At 41.6% G+C, this 26981-nt stretch overlaps 1 protein-coding gene across 50 annotated transcripts in view; it reads right to left on the minus strand.

Annotated features, from left to right (window-relative positions):
- Window positions 1-26981, minus strand: part of SORBS1 (sorbin and SH3 domain containing 1) — a 296558-nt gene that overhangs the window by 45222 nt on the left and 224355 nt on the right. For 41 of the 50 annotated variants that reach the window (XM_075610940.1, XM_075610957.1, XM_075610946.1 and 38 more), the window contains 7 exons: window positions 25122-25175; window positions 23639-23768; window positions 21583-21697; window positions 17338-17421; window positions 9232-9297; window positions 6610-6702; window positions 852-889 (listed from right to left, as the gene is read on the minus strand). In XM_075610940.1, coding sequence (XP_075467055.1) covers window positions 852-889; window positions 6610-6702; window positions 9232-9297; window positions 17338-17421; window positions 21583-21697; window positions 23639-23768; window positions 25122-25175 — 580 coding nt within the window. The remainder of the gene's footprint in view (window positions 1-851; window positions 890-6609; window positions 6703-9231; window positions 9298-17337; window positions 17422-21582; window positions 21698-23638; window positions 23769-25121; window positions 25176-26981) is intronic. The other 9 variants (XM_075610963.1, XM_075610961.1, XM_075610952.1 and 6 more) reach the window with 6 other exon arrangements.

Consider the following 26981-nt stretch of genomic DNA (forward strand, 5'->3'; position numbering starts at 1 on the left):
TTTGCCTTCTTCATGGGATGTCCCTTTGAAAAGTGGCAGATTTGTCTAACACTTGTAAAATTGCACAAAAAAAATTCAATTTCTTAAACATTTAGCACAAAATGTCAGAGCTGCTAGAAACCGTTTAGGAGCGTTCACAAAGCGAACATCTCTACTTTAGCCAAAAAAAGTATTTAATTATGCATTAATATATGGGATACAGTCAATTACATTTTTGTAGTCTCATAAGTCAGAATAAACGTCAGATCAGATCTTGTGGAATTTAAAAGGTCATGAATATATTAACACGAAGCACATGTGAAAACGCTGCACTGCAAAGTATCACGGAAACCTTATTCTAACCATCTGACAAATTACTTTTCTACAACCTGCTCTTTTGGTTTGTAATAATAAAAAATCAAAAAAAAACACAATGTATTTTTGCGTTTTATAACTATTATTTGTATGTGTTGATTTTCATTGCACAGTAATAAATAATAATGTAGATAAACAAATTGCAGTGAAGTAAAGAAGTCAAAACGGCCAGTCAGAGATTCAGTTTTACAGGCAATCTCAAGAAGCAGAATTCCATAAAAACAAGGATATAGGCGATAAAAGGGGGTTTTCACACCTAAGGTGGTTGAAAACCACTGCGGCATTATCAAAGGAAAAATCCCACCAAAAGCACTCACGGTTGTAAATGAAGCAACAGATATGAATGCGTTTAAGAATCAGAAACAGATTTAAACATGCTAAATATAACCCCTTCACTGCCCGAATAGCGAACAAGGCATAATGCACATGACAGAACGCGTACAGCTACCCTCAGGCTTACGCTGAAAGCCGACATAAAAAGCATGACCAAAACTTACTAGGGTGAGAACTCCTCCGGACGACTTACAGCTGCGTTCTGCAAAAATCCAAACAAAGACGTAATTGATTCAAAGAGCTGTACAGAGACACTAGAACAGGAATAACACAGATGCGATCATGTACATAACATATTTTCTAGTCTGCGAGCTCCTGTTTAAAAGCAGCAGATAGTACTGTACAGCATAATGTACACTCATACAAATCTCTGTTCCGTCTTGGGAGAGACAAATTTCAGGTCAGCCAATGCGGTGGGTCTTTTGAACCGACTGTCTTTTTGTCTGTCAATGAGTCACAGCGACTAAAGCCAGAAGCACACACACAGACACACAGATAACCAGCTGGTTCCAGAGAAGCAAGTCTGTAATTGTTTTCTTCCAAGGTTTTTTCCTTGAAAGGTGCAAATTCCGCCCAAAAGCAAGGTTGCGATAAACACACCAAGTGAAAGAGTGGCCAATTGCAAGTACGACTCAACCCTCCTCCCCACCCTCCCAGAAATCTGAAGATGTACTTATCAAAAAAAATTAACGTGTCACTGTATCTCTTTAATTAAAGCTTTATCTAATTCTGTCTGCCATATACTTCTATTCCACGGAACAGGGAATTTCTCCTACTTAAAAATAAAAATAAAAAAATTAAAAAAAAAAAAAAAACTCCAGGAGACTAATGTTTTATTTGTAAGAATAAGGGGATGGCACCTGGAGAAAAATAATATTGGTTTGCATTAAATTCTTTAATCGTATTGAGCGGAGTAGAAAAGAATGCAGTATACCTCTCTTCATTCATGAATTTAGGTAAATGGGCAAATAAATGTTTTATAACATTGACGTAAAACAAATTCATGCAATAACATAGCCTCTTTAAGCAATGGAAGGCTTTATTCATGTTAACGAGGCACTGTCATGTAATCCAGTTTTACTTTGTATTAATCGTCTTTATATGTTCATTTTTCCACCCTGATCATATTCTACACATCCCATGACCACTTGCTTCCGTAACAGAAACCGCATATTGTAAAATAGTCATTTCTATTTCTAAGAGATATTGATGGAAAATAATGTTTTGAGGTAGCACTTAAGGTGGCCGCCTCCGCAATATCTGAAAATCTGCTTTATAACTCACCATGATCTTAGCAAATTTGGTTTTGATGCAGCACAAGACCCAAATATAAGCTCTGCAAATTGTAAATGTAGTGATATTTGGTATTGGGCTTGGCACAGATAGGGTTAAAATATCTGTTAACCCTTTCAGTTGTGGAAAGAACTGCAACCAGAACTGAAAGGGTATATATATATATCAGTTTGAAAGAACCAGAAGCACTCCGTCTGAATCAACAAAATACTGGGTGCAAATCCTATAAAATAATTTAGGCAATACGATACCGCATCAAGATGAAATATCAGAGGCAACACTCCAAATGGTAATCAAAATATTGTATTGAATCAACAAGACATCATTCCAACGTTTCGGTCCACAAACGGGACCTTTATCAAGGTCCCGTTTGTGGACCGAAACGTTGGAATGATGTCTTGTTGATTCAATACAATATTTTGATTCCATTTGGAGTGCAGCCTCTGATATTTCATCTTGATGCGGTATCGTATTGCATATATATATATATATATATATATATATATATATATATATATATATATATATATATATATATATATATATATATTAAAAAAAAGCAAACACTTTGAGAGTTAGGGTCTTATTCATTAGGCTGCAATAATTCACCGTAGCCTAGTGAGAAATCAGATTGATTTGGGTTTGATCCATTGATTTGCAATTCCATTGCAATGGCAGCAACACATTGCAAAACATTTCAACCTCTGGAAGAGAAAGGGCTTAAAAACAGACATTTTAAAATATACATTTTAAAAAAGATAACAGATCCGTACAGTACACGTACACTTATGTACAGTGGATCTTTGGTAATTGTGAAAAAATAGCCCATTGTTTTGGTTAGAGAAGCATTTTGATAATCAGCCAAAGCCCTCCAGCATAGTGAGATACAACAAGCACAAGTTTCAGGGTAAAATGTTCAGTAGAGATTCTACTGTACAACTAGCTGTATAGGATGCAGGTTCGTGATTAACAGAACCGTCTCATGTAGAACCAAAGTTAATTAATAACAGGGATAGGCTTAAGAGGCTCAAACTAAGGCCCAGATCCACAAAGCACCGTTAAGTTAGGAATTATAGTGCAATGTTAGTTAATATGGTTAGTTAATGTGGTATCCTGAAAGCTATCTATATGCAAAAACTACGACTGTTCTACACTACATCTCATTAGCATACGTGGCAACATCATGTTATTGTAGCTTGAAATGCGTTATCTTCGAATAAGGTGATCTAAAGTACAGTATGTTTCGGCGTTACTCTGATCCACACCCTGAAACAGGTCTTTAACCACAGCAGAGAAAGAAGAGGAGAGAAGACGGAAATAATATTGTTTTAGTTAAATTATTCCGATTTCAGTGTCTGGATGCGAGCAATGCCAAGGTTAGTTATGACCTAACTAATGTCACGTCCCTGCGTTAACTTTAACAGACTTACGTGGATATGCAATGTCATGAGAACGCCCCATTTGCATCTCAAATCACTGACGCCCGTTATAGTCAATGCTCTGTATGGGACTCGACGTTATGGTAATATCCTTTGACGATACACCGCTAGTGTCAAAGTGATCTAAAGTTAGGTTAACCTCATGTTAAGCGACTTAACAAAGCCGTGTGGATCTGGGACTAGATAATTTATGCCATTTACAAAAAAAAACAATACAAAAAATACAAAAATAATTAGATAAGTATATGCATTTTTATATCATTCTTGAAGATTTATCATGGAAATTTTTGTAACTTTGTAACTTGAAATGTAACCATGTGGGTGCCCTTATGATGTTCCCTAAACGTCATGTGAGTATTGGTTATTTTCTCCATGGACATCACATTTAGAACGTGCTTGGAATAGAAGAGGAGCCTCCCCTTCTTCCTGTATCACTAAGGGGCGGTGTGACCACGTGATTGGTACCCCAAGCGATCATGTGGTCGTGATCCAGTGGCGAAAGGGCTACGGTGGGTTTGACTGTCCTTATGTCTTCCATAGCTCTCCCATTTCCTCTGAGATGTCAACCTCCAAGTACAAAAATCAGGGAGATTTAGGGGTTATAACCCAGAAAACGGGACTTTAATGGAAAAGGGCTGACTTTTATCCACTGATATGTATAGGACCGTTGATGATAAAAAAATCAGTAAGACTCAACAAAGGAGAAGAATACAGTCACACACATCTCGTGGTGGAAGTCCTCTCTCAGACAATTTATTGAGCATTCAATGAGACATGGCCAGCACTGCTGATTGAACCTTCACAACAGATGTGTGCCACTCACTCCTCATGCTTTGTTCGGATACCTAGGTAACAGTGCAGGGGGATCCTGTCAAAAAGATGCTGAGCATGATGGACGGCTGGGGCTCGGTGCAATGGGCTTTTGGCTGGGGCCTCTTACCCTCTCCAGAGTTGCATCTCCTCCTGCTATGTTGCGTGGTCATGGCAATGTGTCACCATGTGACGTTGCGGCGTCATGGCAATGCGTTGTCACAGGATTGCAGGAGGAGATGTCGGCTCCAGAGAGAAGGTAAGAGGCACTTACAGAGGCCCCACGCTCTCCCTCGGCAATCAGTTTAAATGTTGTGGGGAAGAGTGCGGGGCGCATCTGTAAGCGTGGGACTCGGTGCAGTTGTACCGATGACACCGCCATCACTCCGGCCCTGTTCTGCACCATCATTAAAAGACTGTTATCCTATTACCATGGAGGGCAGGGCAAGCACACAATTCTTGGACTTCATCAGTGAAACTCAGAAAAAGAGCGAGAGTTGACATGTCTGCATCCTGTTCTCTTATCGAACATCTACTTACGAGATTAATGAGAGTAATAATTTATTTCACCATAGTGAAAGCATAATAGTTTTGCGTTCCCCTTCCCTGACAATGCCAACTAGAAGAAAGTGATCGCACTTAAAGATTCAATGTCGCTCAAAATCAAGTTAAAACGAAAGACTTGGGGCCTGTGTACTAAGCGTTGCAAACAGCAAAGTTGACGCATGGCAAACTCCATTTCAATAGCGCTTGTGAACGCCTATATATTAACCTTAAAATGTCTCCATCTGCACAAATGACGTATTATTTTTACATTTGTTTTGGCGCACAGAAATTGACGGTGCTTGAAGTACAGATGTAAAAGGTATTTACTAAACAATAATATTTGTGTGCCACAAAATCAGTGAATCCTTTCGGTTATCTATGACGTAGCCAACATCTCATGGAGTCTGGCACTCCAGGGGGTAGTCATGGGTTTTCAGCTTGTTTTTCTAGGGGAGATCTGGCCAGAGCAGGAACGGACGAATAGGAGTCCCCGTCTTCCGTTTGCATCATCAGGGACGCCTGTGGCACTCTGCTGCCAGAGCCTTTTTGGCCCTCAAGAGGTTAGAAGTGCGTCAAAATTATCTGCCATTTAAACTATAAAAAGACTCTGAATAGTGTTAGCACAGAATTAAGTTGCTATGAATCAACCAAAAATGTATTTGACGCAGCATGGACGTTTCATTTTATTATAAATAATATCGCACTAATAATTCTGTTTTAATTTAAATTGCATCAATCAGGTATAAAACATGAGGAATCTGTCAAAAATGTATTTATGCGTCATATGTACTGTATAAAGTCTTAAATAAAATCTTAGTACAAAGGCCCCAATGTCTCAAAATGTATCGCCTTAAAACTATTTTAGTAGAAAGGATTGCCAGTGTATCGGGGAGACCCTGTGGGGCAGATTCATCAGGTGCCGGCACGGGTTAATGACAGATCAGCGAAAGATGAATCTGCCACTATGGTTACTATTTTTTCTCCCACAATCCGCCGTTCGTCTCATCCGCACTGTTTATTAGCTGTCTCCCCAGTGGGAGCAGTGACATCATTAGGCTGGAATTAAAGCTTTCATTAGATTCCATCTGCCATGTTGGGGTTTTTCCCACGGATCTTCAGGGACTCTCCTACTTGGAAAGATCCAGGGATGTTTAGGATGAGCCTACAGGAATGTGTGGATGGCCTGTCCAAAGGTAGTGTGCTTTTAACATCCAGTTAAGAAGGAAACTAAATTGTCTCATTTCCAATTACAACAACTTACAAATATTTCCATGACACAAATTATTAAAATATTTGTTCAATTTTCCCTAAAGGCATAAATAACCCCATTAAATATACCACTGCTATCACACCTTTGCTATTACCCTCTGGTCCTAAGTGAGAACTGCACCTTTAAGTGTCTAAGGGGGTTACTCATTAAACTGATCGGGGAACTATCGAACGGAAACTCCCATTGACTTCAATGGTAGTTCCCAGGCTATGGTGCCCAGATCAGCACTATCAACATGTAATGAATAACTCCCTCAATGCCGAGACACGGGCTGATGGTGTCACACCGCTAGGAATGTTAATCCTCCCAATTTACACATGCAGAGCCATGTTACCCTAGGATAAGTCGGCTTCTACTAATACTTAAAACATTAAGTCACTGCAGTTAAAGGAAAATACTACAAATGATCTACACGCATGGTATCACTCAAAGCAAACCAGCAAGCCAGGCAGCAGCTACGGTTAGTTATGTTATAACTTAAGCGTTGGTTCATTCTGACGCCTATAAAAATACATCAAAAACAGATTTTACAAGCAAATTGACGACATGAAACATCTTCCATACCCTTTCATCAGGAGCCTTATAACACTTCTCCATTTTTTCTAAATCTGCATCTAACTCAGTCTCGTACTGATAGAGGTCATTCTCTAGCTCAGTCTGGTTAAAGAAGAAGAATAGGACAATAAAGGACTTGAGTTAGGATGAGGAATGTTAATAACTAAAGAGTATGTCATAGTAAAGACAACATTAAATGCATAGGACAGGGTTAATTCCAATATATAAACTATGCTCTAGACCAGTGGTGCTCAATTCCAGTCCTTAAGACCCCCAACAGGTCAGGTTTTAAGGATACCTCTGCTTCAGCACATATGGCTCACTCAGTGGCTCACTCAGTGGCTCTGACTGAGCCACCTGTGCTGAAGCAGGGGTAATCCTTAAACCCTGACCTATTGGGGGGGTCATGAGGACTGGAGTTGGCCACCCCTGGTCTAGACACCGATGATTTTCTCACTTAGTCTAGCTGCTGAATCAATGAATGCTCTTCACGAACATCTGATGAACTAAAAGTTAAAGTTGCGGATAATCACTTAACACACATGTAGTTGACAACTCCAGTATTGCCAACTTACTCCAAGTCTCCATTTTCCATGGAAGGGTAGGACTATTAAGAACCAGAATACACTAGGATCAAGGTTTGAAAACTAGGTCTTGATTACAATTTCACGATGACACAGAGTTAGCTGTTGGTATTCAGCTGTCTCCCAACCCTTTAACTTGAATTTCATGGTCAGTAAATAATGTCTCCAGCGTTTTCTTTGAAAGTCAGGTTAATGCAAGACTAGAGACACTACATCAATATTCCACCCCTCAAGCCATGCTGCCTGCATATCACTTCTCCATCTCACTTCACTAAGCTTCCGCTACAACAAACCTAAAGAAACCCTTGTGCTCATGCTTTCTTTACCTTAATAGGCCATCACTCTTCCCTGCTGAAGTAAGAGACGTAACTACTACTTACCCTTTTTTCTGGCATCTCATTCATTTCTCTACAAATACCGCCCACCCTCCGATATCAAAGTGAGGCCTTCTAGTCTTCCTTTCCTGGAGCAGAGGCTGACACCCCCCCCAAAGGTTACCTACTGTATAATTCCCCATTTTGTTTGATCATTTTACCCAAAGAACCACACACCTACCTTCTCACAACAGTGCAAATGATCTTGCTTCTCAAATTTCTGCTCCATGCTTAATATTTTCATTTTCCCCTCACAAAAGTTCTCACAAGTAACGCTCCTAGTTTTATTCAACATAATTAACCTTACTTATTGCTTTTCCTAATGATCCTCTTCTCCAAACCCAAATGCCAACTCCTACTGGGCAATCAGAGGACCCATATTAACCTTTTCCTGCTTCCTAAAGTAAATAACCTCACGTACCTCTCTCCCTAACAAAGTACTGTAGTAACAAAGGAGGGAGAGGGAGTAGGTGCTATGATACCTTTATTGGACCAACAAGTAGTTGATACTGTATGTTACAAGCTTTCAAACCTCTCAGGGTCCTTCGTCGGGTGACCCTGACCCAGAGAGGATCGAAAGCTTGTAACGTATTAACTACTTGTTTGTCCAACTAAAGGCATCATACCGCCTACTCCCTCTCCCTCCTTTGTTACTACATGGAAGAAAGGACCAACACGGCGACCCACCCTTCTTTGTCTCTGTCTCCCTAACTAAGAATGTCGCACTCCACCCTAGATAACCTCTGAAGTAGATCTGTCCTCCTCACCCAGTACTATTTGCATTATGGTGTGTGAAACATTTATACTCTAGAGCGGGGGGTGCTCAACTCCAGTCCTCAAGTCCCCCTCCCCCTGACCCCCCAACAGATCAGGTTTTCTGGATATCCCAGCTTCAGCACAGATGGATCAGTCACATACTGCACCGCCTGTGCTGAAGCAGGGATATCTTGAAAACCTAACCTTTTGGGGGGGGACTTGGGGACTGGAATTAAGCAACCCAGCTCTAGAGAAGTTTCTCTCCCACCCACCTTGTCCCAACCACACCCTCTCTGTATTCAGAAACAACTATAAAAGATACAAAAAGACAAGTAACCGGATTCCCATGAATGCAAAAGTATCCAACAGGTAACCTACAATGGTTATGAGTAATTGGGATTATAAAGTTATGTAGTATGTTACATTTTTAACACATAGAATTTGATGGCAAATAAGAACCATTCGGCCCATCTATTCTGCCAATTTTCCTATATGCTGTATAACCTCAGACCCTATTTGATCATTGTCTTTTCCCCCAAGTTTTTGTGAATTTGAACTCACGACGACAGGCTAATGCTGTCTACCTAATCCTAAGAGACAATCCACCATCATCCTCCTCCTTCCCATCCTAAATTCTCCTTCTTGTATTTCCCCTGTAACCAGAACTCCAACTCAACTCAAAATCTAATGTCATGTGAACTGTAACACGTGGTATAATGGCCATTGTATATGTTACCCTCTTGGTTTAACAGTTCAGCATCTAACAAGGCTATAAAAATATTAGGCTGTTGAGTTGAGTCTCAATAAATCCAACTAACTACACACACACACACACGCGTGCACACACGCACACACGCACACGTATGGTTAGAAATGGAATCAGTTACTGCTTAACATAATTAAGAAAGCGTCATTACCTTCCTATCCTCTATTTTAAGGATAGAGCAATCCCCTGGAGTATAATCCCAAATCTTTTTTGGAGGCTGATGGAAAGCGGAAGAGGAAGTGCGGAAATGAAGAGAGAGAGTGAGAAAGAGAGTGAGTGAGTGAGAGAGAGAGAGAGAGAGAGACATCACAAGGAATATGGATTTAGAAGTAATACACAAAAAAAAGGGGTCTGCATTGACACCATGGGGGAAATTATAAAAGGGAAATAAAGCTAGAGCATGTACCAAATAATATGGATAGGCCAAGCAGTCATGCAAAGACCTGGGTTCTCTGCCCTCGTTAGAAGAGAGACCTCTATGTATTTTTTCATTGATATGCATGGGTACCAGTATTTGAGCAGGCTAAACAAGAAATAAATACATAGCGGAGATAATAATTGCTTGTATATTTTCCATAATCACAGGGAAGAGTAGACAATGTTCTCTGTTAAATATAGTTTTCTACAAGACCACAAATACATACCACATTTACAAATGGCTGAATTTCCATGTTGGCAATGCAGGACAATGAGAACAAAGGTTTACTCGTGTAATAATTAAAATTAGCATATTTGTAGATGCATTCATAGTGCAATAACGTTAGATAAACGCAGGTAGGCTACTAGCTTCCTTAGCATTTTTTTTTTTAAAGTAAAGGTTACCATATCATTGCTGGAATATAAAAATAACAAAAATGTGTCTTCATTTCCATCGAAACCCTGTGACATTTTGTTCGATGTCGTATTGGTGATGTTACTTTATTGAGAAGCACAAAATTAGACCAGTCAACAGACACATTTGGTTTGTAATAGCAAAGTTCTCTCACTACTGAAATAAACAAGTGAAATACACTTTGTATCTCCTTCTCCGTTCCATCTTGAAATTAAACACCCAACTGAGAAACCAATTAGATAAAAAAAAAAAAAGATGCAGATGCTTCAGGAAATATTTGATTTGAATTTAAATTCCAGTTTCTGCTGTACTGTTTGCCTACAAGAGTTGTTATAGTGAACCTCGTGTTAACAAGGCATTTTGAGTATGCAGTATATCCTAAGAATTGTTGTTAAGATTGATTATTAAGAAGTCTGATTGAAATATAAATTGAGCTCGCTAACATGCTAGGGCCTTTTGGTAGTATTGATTGGCTAGTGTTAACATGGGCTAATGGGCTGACGGAGTGCACTAGCTTAGTGGTATGAATTCTGCATTTAAAAGAGGCAAACACAGTATCAGCATGGCTAGTGACCTGGGGCAAGACTCTTAGGTACTTAATTCTATATACGCCGAAGCAGCCCCTCTGGACATTTTGTTGGCAGAAAATATCCCTTCCATCTGACCCAAAAAGGGGGTCACGGAAAAAGCTGATTCGGTGTACACAGAATTAGCTCATTAGGGTCATAATTACTAAGCAGAGCTAAGCCATAAAACACCTTACATCCCCCATTTAATTTTAATTATCCATACAGTGACTCATGATTTCGGACTGCTTAGTAAATATGGGCATATATTAGCTGTACTTCAGTCACCAAAATTAGATTGTAAGCTCTTATGGACAAGCACGCATTGTGACTGGAAAATTCTTTACAAAGCTGTGTACATTGCCAGCGCTATATAAAACATATTAGTATTATTATTATTAAGTGGCACATATTGTTAGCTCTGTCTACAGCAAGAATGAGCAATTCCAGTCCTCAAGGGCCACCAGCAGATTAGGTTTTCAGGATATCCCTGCTTCAGCACAGGTGGCTCAAGATTGAGCCACCTGTGCGGAAGCAGGGATATCCTAAAACCTGACCAGTTGGTGGCCCTTGAAAACTGGAATTGCCCACCCCTGGTCTACAAGCGAATCAACTGGCTTTAAAATGCATCCAGTAACTGGTTATATCAAGCAATAGAGAGAACATATACACTGGCGACACACTTTATTCGAGCTCGGCTAGTCCCACGAATTCGGGTATACCCGGGTGTATTGAGGTTTGTGACTGTTTTCTGCCCGAGTGCATTGAGTTATTTTCCAGGCAGGGATTGAAGCATTTTATTCCCGCTGGCTGCAATACTGCACAGTATATATATATATACTGCATTACAATTCATGAATTTATGCCATCTGGTAGACACGCGAAGCATTGTAGCCTAATAAATCCTAATCATTATCATTTAACAGATCAGCCGCCCATCAGCCAGGCATAAACCCAGGCTGGGAAGGCAAATGCAACGGGGCTTGTCAGAGGTGAGGAGCGGCGCATTCCAGGTATCTGCCAGGTACATACTGGGTATTTGCTCGAATAAAGTGTGTCGCAGCAGTATGGTATAACGGGATGTTCTCCTTCGGCTCCCTATTTATGTGTCAATAAAATCCAGGTAAATGTAGCTGCCCTAACCCTTTCTGGCTGACATAACATGTCAAGTGTAAGAAATGTGTTCCACAAGTTATCGGACAGAATGTGACCTTTTGGTGCCCGGCATGGAACCGGTTTCCTGCACTCGGTCAGTAGGCCACGTACAATATTTACGACTTGGTAGTTGATGGTTTTACAATGAAATGAACTAGCTCCACTCTGGTTTATATGAATAAACTAAGGCACATTTGGAAAACCGAACTAGAAGTCATTTAGTGTCAAACTGCTTGGCTCACTACATTATTTAACATCTGGGTCTTTCAAAAAAACAGTGGTTGCAGCTGTTGCTAGCATTTCATAACATTTCCATGTTCCTTCCAAGCAGATAATGCAGTCGCTGCAAATACTTAGTCACAAACTTACTAAATGCAATTTCCCAAAGTGCGAAACCAGCAGCGGTTTTATCAGATAACAGGATTTATAAATATAATGGGGGCAGCTGACCTAATATATTACTAATAGGGAAGAGGGAGCATAACTTCCATTACAAGAAGTGCTTCCATGATCGCAAGGGATCTTAAACTGTGGTTCCCGGACCACCGTTGATCCATGATAATTTGTTGTTAATCCCCTGAGCCTCATCAAATTAATTTCAGGTCACTCTTATCTGGGTCCTATACACCTATTTACCACAATGAAACAAATCAGGACTGAAGGTTCATCTGTGACATGTTGTATATATATATATTTTTATATTTATTTATAAAAGGTTTTACCAGGAACTAATATATTGAGCGCTACCTATCGTTTTCAAGTATGTCCTGGGCACAGAGTTATGATGACAGATATGTTATTATATAGTATATTATTTTTTTAATGTGTTAATAAACGGAGCTGATAAAGTGTCATTCACTTTAACATTTGCTGTGCTAAGATAAAGTTTGCGAAGCCCTGCGTTATATCAATGAGCAAAATGGTGATCTTTTCTTAACACACTAAATTAGAACACAAAACATTTGCACATGGTACTCCTGTAAGTCATTAACGTTCTCAGTGCCCTTATACTGTACCTGGTACCAGGAGACAAAGATAGTCTCCCAGAGATCTCTATTAACTGCACAACAAGGCTGCTAAATTTAATAGGGGTACAATAATCCCTGACAGATAGTCAAATAAGCTAAATGGGGTACAAAGAAGTAACAGCCTTGAGAAAGCGCCAGCCCCGAACGCGAAACGTACGTCGGGATGACGTAATCGGGTTGATGTCGGAGGTCACGGGTGAGACCGTTCTGGTGTACTGGGGGGGCGGGTGTGTTTTGACTAGTGGCAGACACTGCAGCCGGTATACAGCATGCGTATACATAACTGTGAGTAGACATTGAGCAATTACACTTGCACCACGGTTAATTTTGGCCATTCTGACACATAGGCTATACTTGGAGATTGGTTGTCAGATCACCTACTCTGCTGTGTCATCTGTATTCTATCATTATTCATTTACCACTACTACTGTATCTCTGTGACTATGCTGATATTTACCATAGCCACACACCCGTGCCATTACTATTGAGAGGAGGTTCTACCTAAGGATATATATTGTAAGGGTACATAATACACTGGTGTCCCAGAGTTTATTAGGCATACAGGTATTTGATAAATTCCATATACCTGTTCATCCTGCCATAGATAGATACCTCCTTATCCAACCCCACACCTAGATTTAGCTACCACCATTGGGGAATATTAGATAAACTACCCTTTGGATTGTCCACCTTATTCCCCTCTGGTGTTACCTATCACCCTGTCGTTTTAATTGTTTTGATGTCATTTGAGTATGCGTCGTTGTTTCTTGTATAAATAAAACGTTATTATTTTGGCCTGTATTAGGCTTTTATTGGTAACTGTCCTCCCACAGTGCTGGGAGCGGTTACTTCTTTGTACCCCAGTTAGCTTATTTGACTATCTGTCAGGGAGTATTGTACCCCTATTAAATTTAGCAGCCTTGTTGTGCAGTTAATAGGGATCTCTGGGAGACTATCTTTGTCTCCTTGTCTGTCTGTTTCTGTCATTACCATTCCTTTGCACCGGTTGTTTTAAATACTAATATATTGGTGAGCGGTTTATCATTAGTTATTTACATAATGGGAAAATCCTGGTTTTCTAGGGACAGAGCCGGGAGATGGCTCCAAAGTGGTTGGCCAAGTGGAGCTCCCACTGCTTCAATGTCCATCAGCCCAACACTGGTTGGTCATGTGATCGCTGCTAAAAAGATCACATGACCACAAAGGCCGGAGATCCGGTGGCCCTCCCGGGGCACTGAAAAGATTCATGCATTTAGTGACTACGGCATGGACGCCTGAAAGATATGTGCTATGCTTAAGGTAGGATGCACCTTATTATATTAGGGGTAAATTCCCTTTATTCACCCAGGCAGGGAGAATGGCAGAGAGTGACAGAAAGAAAAAGAAAGTGAGACAACAAGACGAGCGAGAAAAGGGAAGACAGGTCAGCGAGAACATGTGAAAAGATTACCTGTGTATAGAAGAAGGCAAAGGTACCACAAGGAGACAGTAATAGAGATTCAGAGCAAGTGAGAGATAAGGAGAGAGATACCGTAGAAAAGAGTGGGACCTCCCTGTTTACCATAGTGAGAAGCCGGGGAACACACAGAGAATTGAAGTTGATGCAGTGTAACGCTGCATTACTCTGATTCTCACTCTATTGCAGCGGTGCGCAAACTGGGGGGCGCAAGATTATTTAGGGGGGGCGCGGGCAGCGTGCGGGGAAACCTATGGGCGGGCAAAGCTGTGCACGGGCGGCCAGAAGCTCCGTGCTGAGGCTGCTTCTGTGTGATGTCTGCCTGCAGCGGGGGTGGGGCTTTCCTTCCCTGCACACAGACAGCCCCTCCTCCTGTCCCAGTTTTCAGCCGCACGCACGTGGGGGACTCCAGGTGAAAGTAAGTGTGTGTGTGACAAGAGAGACATGGAGAGGTGGGAGACATGGGGGGGGGGGGGGAGAGAGAGACATGGAGAGGTAGGAGACATTTGGAGGGAGGGGGAGAGAGAGACATGGAGAGGGGAGAGACATATTGGGGGGTGGGGGGAGAGAGAGACATGGAGAGGTGGGTGACATATTGGGGGGAGGAGGAGAGAGAGACATGGAGGTGTGAGACATATTGGGGGGAGGGGGAGAGAGAGATATGGAGAGGTGGGAGACATATTGGGGGGAGGGGGAGAGAGAGAGAGACATGGAGAGGTAAGAGACATATTGGGGGGAGGGGGAGAGAAAGAGAGACATGGAGAGGTGGGAGACATATTGGGGGGAGGGGGAGAGAGACTTGGAGAGGTGGGAGACATATTGGGGGGAGGGGGAGAGGGACATGGAGAGGTGGGAGACATATTGGGGGGAGGGGGAGAGAGAGACATGGAGAGGTGGGAGACATATTGGGGGGAGGCAGAGAGAAACAGAGACATTGTGAGGTGGGAGACATATATGGGGGGAGGGGCAGAGAAAGAGCGACACGGAGAGGTGGGATACATATTGGGTGGAGGGGGAGAAAAAGAGAGACATGGAGAGGTGGGAGACATATTGGGGGGAGGGGGAGAGAGACACTGGGGGAAGGTGAGAGAGAGAGGCACTGGGGGAAGGTGAGAGAGAGACACTGGGGGAGGTGAGAGAGACACTGGGGTGAGGTCAGAGAGAGAGGGTGGGGGGCTGAGGGTTATTCTTTGGGTCAGGGGGTTTAGGGGGATCAGCAGGGGAGATTCATCAGTATCCCCCTTGAGTTTGGTTATGGGGGTCCCTGATCCCTGGGCAACATTTAAAACAGGAATAAATAAATAATACATAAAACTGGTAGGTAGGAGTGGATGACACTGGGGAAAGCAAATGGGAGAAGGAAAAAAGGGAGGGGAAAAAAAGAGGGGGGGCGGGAGAGGGAAGGGATGTAGCAAATAGGTGGATGAATGCCCCTGAAATGGATTGCCTTTGTGCACCAGAAAAAAACATATTACCAGATGCCAGCAAACAATAAAATAAACAGTGATCCAATACTAGTATACTGCCTGCGCGCACGCCTGCAGCCCAAGCGATTTGTGAACTTGGCTGCAGGAGATTGTAGACGCGTGGCGGACGCGTCACAAAGCTGCTTCGCCCTCATTGGCTGAACCAGCTCACGTGCGCCGACGTCATGTGATTTTGATTACATCAGGCAGGGGGGGGGGGGCCGAGAAATTTCATGGATGAAAAGGGGGGCTCGGCCTAAAAAGTTTGCTCACCCCTGCTCTATTGCATAAGGGACAGAGAGACAGAGTTAGGAAGCGAGAGAAGATGGAGCGGTTTATGCATCAAACGGTGATCGTGCAGATCGGAGCACTACCCCACAGAAACTACTGTTGAAGTCAAAGGGTGATTGCGTACCACAGTGCCCCGATCGGCACAATCGCAATTTGATGAAAAACTCACAGAGAGGAGAAGCAGGGGTTGTGATAAAGGGATTTTAGACCCTTTTCTTATTGTTTGGCCTCTCTAGTTTTCTATGGCAATGATTGGCAGAAGTTTTATTTTAATCACCTAGATCCAGTTTTTGGGGGGCTCAGTATCTCAGGCATGGAAAGTGGTACATAGATCCAGGAGACAAGCTTCAAGAGAGTAGAAGCTGCAGTTGTAATGGAGAAGCAGAAATTGTTGCTTTAAGGTGCAAGAACGCTGCCTTTGAATTGGGTGAACGCAGTTTGAATCCAAGTGTCAGCTCTCTTTGTGTCATTGGACAAGTCCCGTTATATCCCAGTGCCTCAGGAATCAAAATTAGATTGTAAGCTCTTGTGGGTAGGGTCTAGTTGTGTTTGCAAACATTCTATGTACAGTGCTGTGTACACTGTCAGCACTACATATAAAATACATCTTCTTATTATTATTATTATTATAGAAACAGAGTAAGAGACATTGAGGCTATTCACTCTGCCCCCTATTTAATAGGCTGCAAATATTATTTTCACTATACAGTACTTAATATCGGCCTAAGAAGAAGACGTCCAAGCCAATAAACCCCACTTGTTCGGGCAAGTCTAACGTATGTATTTTTGGGGATAACATAATAATAATTCCAGGGGAAGATAAGAATACTTTATGAAAAGGGGAGAAAAGACACAGTAGGAGCTGATGGTAATGCAATGTGCACCCGATGTTTATATGTACAATGCTGTGGAATTATTCACAAAGCTACATGGAGTTGTTAGGGAGAAGAGGATTTACTAATAGGAAGCAAAATGCAAGCTGAAGAAATGTGCCAGGGATATTTGAACAGCGAGAACAATCAGGGCTGGTAATTGATATGATCACAAATATAGGGTTTGTATGACAAACATGTTTTGGGGAGAAAAGTCCTAAGCCAATGGGAACCTACTGTACTATTAACACTACTGGATTACAATCATTTTATACTACTAGGGATCATCCTACTTACAACAGGAGTGTGCATTAATTTGTTAACATTGATGTTACATTATATTACCAAAGCACTTGACTTTATATTAAAATAAATGTTAAGAATAATAATGGATCGCCTTGATTTAAATGCTCATTCCAGCAAATCCGATTACATTTCTCAAGTATGACTATGGCTCCTTTTGTTAAGGACGATTAAACTCACAAGTCAAATGATTCTTTGTCTTTCCAATGCTCTAAATGAAACAGGATGTGTCTTATCTGCAGTTGTAACAATGCACAAAGTAGCTTTTAACATATCTATCCCACTTACCGGTTTCCCAAATTCCAATTCCGAAAAGAATTTATACCAAGGTTCATTCTTTAAATCTATCTCTTCTGGACTTTTATCCCGAGTCTACAGAGTTCATGACAGCAGAATGGAAGGAAGAAGACGGAATTGATGATGAAGAGAACACAGAGGGGAAAAAAAGGACTGTTAGAGATGCAGATTTTCCAAGTGTGGATGCTACTGCCAGAACCGGAAACTATGTAGAAGGAGAGAGCAGATGTACTGAATGGTTATACTTAATGCTGCATCTTTAACAGAACATGGATATGCAAGAACCACAGTTTCCAACACAGCAAGACAGTTAGATGATATAATAGACAGAACTGTACAAAAGACACTTCAATTAGACATCAACAGTACATGATGAATAAAGTGACAGCATACAGCACGTGTCGAAAAGCCACACAAAAGGAGTTAAGGGAGACAGTACGGGATAAAGCTTGAGCGTAGAAGAAAGTTTTCCTTTATTACACGCTAACCTGATTTGATGGCCATTAAAGTTATGGTTAAGAAAGTGAAGCGCTATTGACTTTGACATGATTTGAAGGAAAAGCATTGGATTTTTATTTTATCAAGTTTTTTTTGTTCATTATTTTAGCAGTCGACCAAATGTAAGAAGGCCATTTGAAGATATGTAAATATTGCAGTGATGCAAATTGCAGTTTTCTATTGTAAAAATGTAATGTTTGTGGTTTTGCTGGAACTCGATTGGTTTTGGTTTAAGATTATTTTTGTTTCATTATGGGAAAAAAAACCTGAAAATTAGCCATTTTTGGAAACTTTCCAAACTTTTAACTTTTTCAAAAAGTTTGCTTGTTTTTTTTTCTTTATAAAGGGTAGCGAGTTTCTTAAAAAAAAACAAAAAACAAAAGAAACAACAAAAAAAAAAATCCCAAGGAAGGGTCTCTCTCAAGTTTTGATCCAACTTTTGCATGGATTTGAAAGTTCAACTTCCAAACAAACGTCGAAATTCGAATTTCGAACCCGGGAACCAGCCCATCCTTAATTGTAGCACCTTTAGCTTAGATTTTCCCTGCAGAGCTGATCTGTGGCTATCTGACCTCCACAGAGTTCCAGATTCCATAGATATTCACGGTTCTCGTACTAAACAAGAACACCTTTCCTAGGGGTCATAATATGGTCTGTGGGGTTAGCGTCACTCCTGCAGCCAATAGAAAGCTGCAAAATTATCGGGAGGTGACATTGTGGTTTCCTATTGGAGGACCCAGAAGGCCAGGTTGCTGTTATGGTATCAATAGCTTTAACTGTTGACCAACGATAAGTTGAGTTACCGCTTTACAGCTAAAGTTGAAGTAATTTCATCTAGGATGCAACAAGGGCCTGGAAATGTACATTTTGTAATTTGCAAGACCACACTATTTGACTCTATTTGCAGATTATCCACAGTACATTGCAAGTGCAGATTCATCTTTAACCCCCCCCCCCCCTTTAAATTACTTTGTGGTATGCCTCAAATTAGCTACCTTTAATTATTAAAATGCAGCCATTTTGGAGCATACCGCAATCAATACTCCCCATCTACTCTACATAACCCTTGGTTAATGATTCCAAGTTACTTAAATGTGAATTTTCAAGGAAAACACAAATGATGTGTATGTCAGTTTATAACTAATGTCAGAACATATGTATAGATCAACTACACATACACAACAGGACATACTGTACCAGTATATGCCAGACGTACATAATTAAACCAGTAGTGCCACCTACAGTTGTTACCTGCACCATTTGACAACATATCACATATTCTCAATTGGATGAAAGGGAAATGCTAAACAGAGTGATCCAGTAGTATGACAGTGATACTCAACTCCACTCCTCAAGCGGGTCGGGTTTTCAGGATATCCCTGCTTCAGCACAGGTGGCTCAATGAGAGGCTCAGTCGAAGACCACCTGTGCTGAAGCTGGGATATCCTGAAAACCTGACAGCAAAAAAAAGCTAAAAAAACAACATGTACTAAACAAATATAATCATGCTCAACATGTTGGTCCCAGAGGGATCTTGGTCAGGTGACATTACACAGAAGACACTAATCCCAGTGGTGGATTTCCCATTAGGCCCGGGCCTAGGGTGGCTACAGTTTTGGGCAGAACATTTTCTGTTTTTTTCCCCATATACAGAGGCCCGCTCTCTTCACCACTGATTGCCGAGGGAGAGCGTGGGGCCTCTGCAAATATCTCCTACCTTCTCAGCGCCGCCTTCCTCCTCCTGTAGCATCGCAGCATCAAATGATGCTGTGATGTCCCATAGTTACGCGTTGCCATGACAATGTGAAGTCACGTGGCTTTGCATTATCATAGAAGTGCGGCGTCACATAATTTCACTCCGCGACGCTACAGAAGGAGGAGGGCGCCACTAAAGGAGGAGGCGGGCGTCGCCGAAGGAGGAGGCGGGCGCCGCTGAAGGAGGAGGCGGGCCGGGTGGCAAAAAGATAAGTGCCTATGGTCGGCAACATTGTAAATCTGCCACTGGCTAATCGCGTAATTTATACCCTCAGTGTATAACTAAGAAGTCCCCCAAATGGCCAGAAAGAACAATCAATAAAGGCCACCCTTTTGGCATTTTGATATCTTACTCCTTTTGAACCCGGCACCCATCAGTTTGTAGGGCGTTTGTTACTCCTGTTACTGTGGATACCCCTACCTGTTTTCTTTTGATTACTAAATGGTTCATAATGTATTGGACTCAACACGGCATACAAATGTTCCCAAAAGAATAAAGCTCTGAATTCCTTAAATTCCATTCCTAGAACCACAACATGAAACTTCAAGAGTCATTGATGAAATAAAATGACATTACACCATATCATGTAATACAGGCATTTAAAAGACCATTAGATAAATGTCTACTAGTGGTCTTTAAATACGGTTGTTTCCCTATTTTATGGATGATTTCTATAAATCAAGTAAATAGATATTTTGTTTAAAGTGATATCCACAGCTAATTAATTGAAACAAAAGGTCAATCAAAAGTATATTCTCGTCTTATCTCTGGTTTACAGAATGTTACCGGTAAAAGCCACAATGTTTTTCACTTCCTCCATTACAGACATTCAAAATAGAACAGGCTACATAATAATATAGCAAGTATTTGTATTTAAATATATGGAAAGGCTTTTTACATCTGTTGAATAGATTTGGATGCCCGTGAATATATTTCAAAGTCTTGGCACACAGAAAATAAAGTGTACAGTAGCAAATGTTTGAGCAGTTTTCCTATTCATGATATATTACAAGGAAAATACAACTGCTACAAGACAAGGCAAACCTAAGAAGGAGGAGAATCTATGGGTTAAGCTTTTGAATAAATCAAGAAGAAGATTCAAAGGAAACTGGCACAGGTGACGAGCAAAATGCAGACAGGTTTCTTATGCTGGTTATTAAAAAATATTTCTTAGTACACAAATAGCGCCAGAGCAACCATTAAAACTGTATCACAAGACAACAGAACAATTATCATGGGGGTGAGCGGCATGTTAACCCTTTCACTGCCGGGTGCGCCTGAAACACATCGCTTTGCAATTCTTGGCAAGGCTGCCAGGCAGAAAAAGGGTTAATGGTTAGAAGCTCAATACATAAACTGGACACAGATCAACCCTTTTCTAATTAAGCATTTACTGCAGATCCCACCAGCACGTCATAGATAAATGCAACAACAACAAAAAGCAGTAATGCCAACTGCAATAAACAAATGTTAAAAAAAGGAGTTTACTACAGTTAGAAATAGAACCAACATGAAACATAAAACAAATATACAACATCACAAGAGCAAATTGATTCTTAGAGCAAAAATTCCCTGCATTTACAGGTAACTAGTTGTCAACATTTCCAATGATACAATTTTACAACAAGCAACCAGTATATGACCGTTGTTTGCATGTAGATCTGAATACCTTGCTCAATCAGGGCTATGGGTTTAAGACTAGACGAACAACCTTGCCTCGTGCAGCGTTATGCTGCAAGCTACTCCTGTGTATGGCTTTGATGAACGCCAAGGGAAACATGCTTATGTCAGTAGATATGACTACAGTCGCTGCATACACAGCATCAGTGCACTACCGCACATACAGTAGCTGTCATTTCCCCCCCGCCCCTTGGTTTTGCAGCACTCACGACAACCGAACACATTGTGAGTGACAGCATGGTGTACGTTAAAGTAAAGTAGCAAATGGTATTCAGTGATCTGCATGCGTTCAAATACATTACCATCTTTTCATTGGCAAGTGCGGAAGACTTTCCCGGTTGATAATCATGAATGCTTTTTGGCTCGGCACGATATTTTCTTGTGTCGACCTTCTTGTCTGGGGGATCCCAGTCATTCCTGAGGACAAGGAAACCAATTAACCAGAACCCTCCCAGTTACCAGGGAAACCCCCTGTTTTGTATGGATACGCTCCGGCGCTGCTAATCCTTCAGTGAGTCAGGACTCATTTACAAGCAGGAAATCTGTTTGGAGATTGTGGAGGTTTCTTGTAGCAACAAAACCATGACATTGCTGTGCCGGTTACAATCTCATTGAACAGAGCAGAATGGGAATAGAATTTACTTGATGTTTCCTAAGGAACATGAACATAATCAATTACGTATAACCCACTTGTTATCGTTTCTAAAGATAAAGAAATGAGACTAATGCCGTCTTCTAATGTAACTATCCTGATATTTCTTCCTATTAAAGGGGCCGCCCCCTTGTAGGGCTGACAATAGTGCCATGTGTAATAGGTTAAATGGAGCTAATTGACAGTTTAAATCAGACAACTAATTTTAAACATGACTTCTCCATGGTAAACAAAACCTTTTTTTTTTTTTTAAAACAATGTTTAATGTCTTTTGGTGTCAGAACTGAAAACTAGAGGCGAGATGCTTTGTTTTGTCCATGGTTTGTATGGTAATTATCAAGCCATCGTTAGTCAAACAGACAAACGTATGCAACAGATTTGCTTCAAATAAGAAGGCCAGAAGAAAAAAGAATTATATTTACATTTAACAGGATGCAGTAAAATTGTAACTTTAGAGCAGCAGTCCACATTTTTTGTTTTTAAAGTTAGGGGGGGAGGGAATAAGTATCATTTTGACGGGAACACTGTATTCAAGCTACACTATGTTTGCAGTTTACACCATCACTTCTTTGCACACAAAAGACAGAGTAAAGCTAACAATTTAACTGGGGCTTTGAAGGCTACCAAACTGTTTTATTACCAAACATACATGAAATGAAGATTGTAAATCCAATCCAAAATTAGTTTACAATAAAAAAAAAAAAAAAGTTTTTTTTATATGATAGGAAAACATATATTTTTATCAGCCACATGTAACCTATTAAACATATCACTGTTCTCACTTCACCTTTTTGACTCAAAACTTTCCAGAACTGCCATTTCAGTTGATAGGGAATTAATTACCTTCTCAATTTGTTAATAGAAAACAATTACATTCAGTTGGTTTCAAAATGTGGGCGATATCGTTTTTTAACCTGCTCAACTGGAGGCTCACAGAGTGGATTTAAGTAACTGAACGGAGTAGATAAGCAGGATTGAATTTTTTTTAGATAAATAAATGCAGTGATATTCGTGCGTCGGAGTGATACCTGCATGGAGAGAACCAGACACATTTGCAGGTCATTCATCAAAGTCTCATAACTGCAAAACTGGGGCAACAATCTACACCAAAATCATAGTGCCTTCAATGGGATTCCTTTGATTAAATCTGGTGCTGTTTCTTGCACCAGTCTTGTCCACATTTTGCAACTGGGAGACTGAAATACCATATTTGCGTGTCCCCCATAATAGCCATCAAACTAGACGTTTCCACTGTCTACTCATTTATATCTTCCAGTAACAACAGGTGTGTCTTGAAGCATCAATCTCCCCCTTCCAAATAGTATTTTATATGAACTAGGGGGCCCCTAGGATACCCTGAGATATTTTTCTTTTTGACTTTTGCCAGTACATGCAAGGGAAAACCAAGATGATGCGGCGGTTACCCAATTGGAAGCTGTCATGGCATCATACATTATGGTGGGCGTCAGAATAAGGCCGACCCCAAATATTCCTCCTGGACAAGAATTCTTCAAATGGAATTTCAAAACGAAATAACCGAGGAGTTCCTGTAACCAGGGCCGTGGTTCAGCTCTGGGAGGGGGTTGGGGTGAGAGGAAATGAGTAGGATGGATTGATGTTTTCAACAGGGGTCTAGATCATGAAGAAGACACCTCCATCACGATCCCAGTAGTTGGGATCTAATAATATACGGATAGAAAAGTTACCTTTCATGGCTGGGTTTGAGTGAAGAAGAGCGAGTTGGCAGAGGTAAAGTGACAGATCTGCGTACATTGCTTTCAGTGTTCATGTTATCCATTTCACTCTTGGATCGAGGCACTTGAGCTTGAGAATTTGCTGCAAGATGCAATACAAGAGAAGCCATCAATTTTAATACGATAAGAGAATATACATTAAAGGGAAGGATGTTGATCAAGGGAGAAATCTGATAGCCATTATTTGGGGTCAGGAAGGAATTTATTTTTCAGATTTTTCCCTGGATCAACTTCCTTCCATGTTTACTTATTTGGAATAAACCTGTATACCTTTCTAAAAAGATGTCCAACCTTTTTTTGAAGATATCTATTGTATCTGCCATCACAATATCCACGTGTAATAAATTCCACATTTTAACTGCCCTTACTGTAAAGAACCCTCTCTTTTGTTGCTGCTGAAATCTCCTTTCCTCCAACTTAATGTATGACCGACCCTGTGTCGTTTGCACTGCCCTTGGGATGAAGAGTTCTTTTGAAAGCTCCTTGATTTGTCCCAGAATATATTTGTATGTAGGTATCATATGCCCTCTTAGAAGCCTCTTTTCTAATGTAAAAGAATCTAATTCAGCCTCTCCTCATAAGTCAGATTTTCCATCTTCTCAGCACTTTTTCTAGTTCCCTGTTGTCTTTTTTATTGAGTGGTGCCCAAAACTCTACTGCATATTCATGGTGCAGTCTTACTAATGCTTTATAGAGGGGCATAATTCTGCTCGCTTCCCTTCCATCCAACCCCGTTTAATGCAAGATAAGATTGCCTTAACAGAGAAGGGCTACTACAATGGTGTATGATCTATAGCACAAGATTTATCGGGAAAGGCTAAAGGACCTTAATGTGTACAGTTAGAGGAGAGAAGGGAGGGGGGGGGAGATATGATCAAAACTTTCAAATGCATAAAGGGTCTCAACAAAGTACACGAGGGAAGCATATTTCAGAGGAAGAGAAGAAGTGCAAAAACAAGAGGTCATGCTCTGAAGCTGGATGGCGGCAGGTTAAGGAGTAATGTGAGTAAGTACTTCTTCAAGGAAGGGGGGTGGATTTGTGTAATAATCTCCCAACAGAGGTCGTAGGGGCTAATACAGTAAGGGAATTCAAACGTGCTTGGGATTGACATAAGGCTATCTTAAATACAAGAGAAAGCCAAGTATTAAATAGGATCTGATTCTTATCTGCTGTCAAATTCCATGTTTCTATGTCACAGAGAACTACAGGGATAGAGAAACAAGCCACAGTTAAATATGCAAAGTCGTTTAACTTATAACAGTATGGACAAAACGGTCTGCGTGGGATTGCACCGTTAACCATATTCAGCACTCTATTTACCAAGCCCAAGATGTGTGTGTTTCTGGCAAGAAGTGAAAGATGTTCTGTTCAATCAAAAGAATAAAGAAGAGTTTCTATTTACTCCGCATAGTTAGGGAGCGAAGAATAACTCACCGTCTTCTGAATAAGAATGGCGCGCATAATATGGATACGAATCAGAGTCATCGTCTGAAAACAAACACCAGAAAGAATAAGTAAAGATCTTCGGATGTCCTCTATGTGCCGGCTTAGTAGTAATAGCGTAATGAGATACAGTATACATCACTGCAAATGTTGACAGGAGAAACTGCTGTCCAAACACAAATTTGCACACTAACCATAAAGGACCCTATTTACTAAGCTGTGCTACTCCATAAGAAAGCTTTCAGCACGTTTAGTAAATAAGGCCCCTTAAAGCCATAGCAGTGATTGGGCGCTAAGGCATTTTCCTGCCCAGAACCTGTCTTATGGAGTCACACGCTTAGTAAATATGGCTCTGTATGGCCCATTCACTTCCAGGAGACATAAAAGCATCTTCAAGGATGGAAAGTGTCTTATGGAGAAGCAATTCTTAGTAAAAAATGTAAGCACAAGAAAATATACGTACAGGTAAATTAGCAATCATTTTTTCTTCGTTCTTTGCAAAGTAATTATGATAGTCAGGGCTGCCTGTCAAAATGTTACTGCCGGGGGGGGGGGGAAAACCAAACTTGCCCAGGAATCAGGAGGCCCACACACCATACAGACCCACGCATACCCGATGCACGCACACACCATACAGACTCACGCATACCCGATGCACGCACACACCATACAGACTCACGCACACCCGAGGCGCACACACACACACACCATACAGAGTCACGCACACCTGAGGCACGCACACACCATACAGACTCACGCATATCCGATGCACGCACACACCATACAGAGTCACGCACACACCATACAGACTCACGCACACCCGATGCACGCACACACCATACAGACTCACGCATACCCGATGCACGCACACACCATACAGACTCACGCACACCCGATGCACGCACACACCATACAGACTCACGCACACCCGAGGCACACACACCATAGAGTCACGCACACCCGAGGCACGCACACACCATACAGACTCACGCACACCCGAGGCACACACACCATAGAGTCACGCACACCCGAGGCACGCACACACCATACAGAGTCACACACACCCGAGGCATGCACACACCATACAGACTCACGCATACCCGATGCACGCACACACCATACAGACTCACGCACACCCGAGGCACGCACACACCATACAGACTCACGCACACCCGAGGCACGCACACACCATACAGACTCACACACACCCGAGGCACACACACCATACAGACTCACGCACACCCGAGGCACGCACACACCATACAGACTCACGCACACCCGAGGCACACACACACCATACAGACTCACGCACACCCGAGGCACACACACCATACAGACTCACGCACACCCGAGGCACGCACACACCATACAGACTCACGCACACCCGAGGCACGCACACACTATACAGACTCACACACACCCGAGGCACACACCATACAGACTCATGCACACCCGAGGCACACACACCATACAGAGTCACGCACACCCGAGGCATGCACACACCATACAGACTCACGCACACCCGATGCACACACGCCATACAGACTCACGCACACCCGATGTACACACGCCATACAGACTCGCGCACACCCGAGGCACGCACACACCATACAGACTCACGCACACACCATACAGACTCACGCACATCCGAGGCATGCACACGCCATACAGACTCACACACACAATACAATAACCATGCTCCATACATATACTAATGCAACACACGAATACGCCAAATACACACACTATATACATATGAACACACGTCAGATACACATACACAGACCAAATACATGCACAAGATTAGCAGTGTTTCTCAACTAGGGTGCCGTGGCCCTGGGGGAAAACCCC

The sequence above is a fragment of the Ascaphus truei genome, chromosome 8, assembly GCF_040206685.1.
Source record: "Ascaphus truei isolate aAscTru1 chromosome 8, aAscTru1.hap1, whole genome shotgun sequence".
Taxonomy (NCBI): Eukaryota; Metazoa; Chordata; class Amphibia; order Anura; family Ascaphidae; genus Ascaphus; species Ascaphus truei.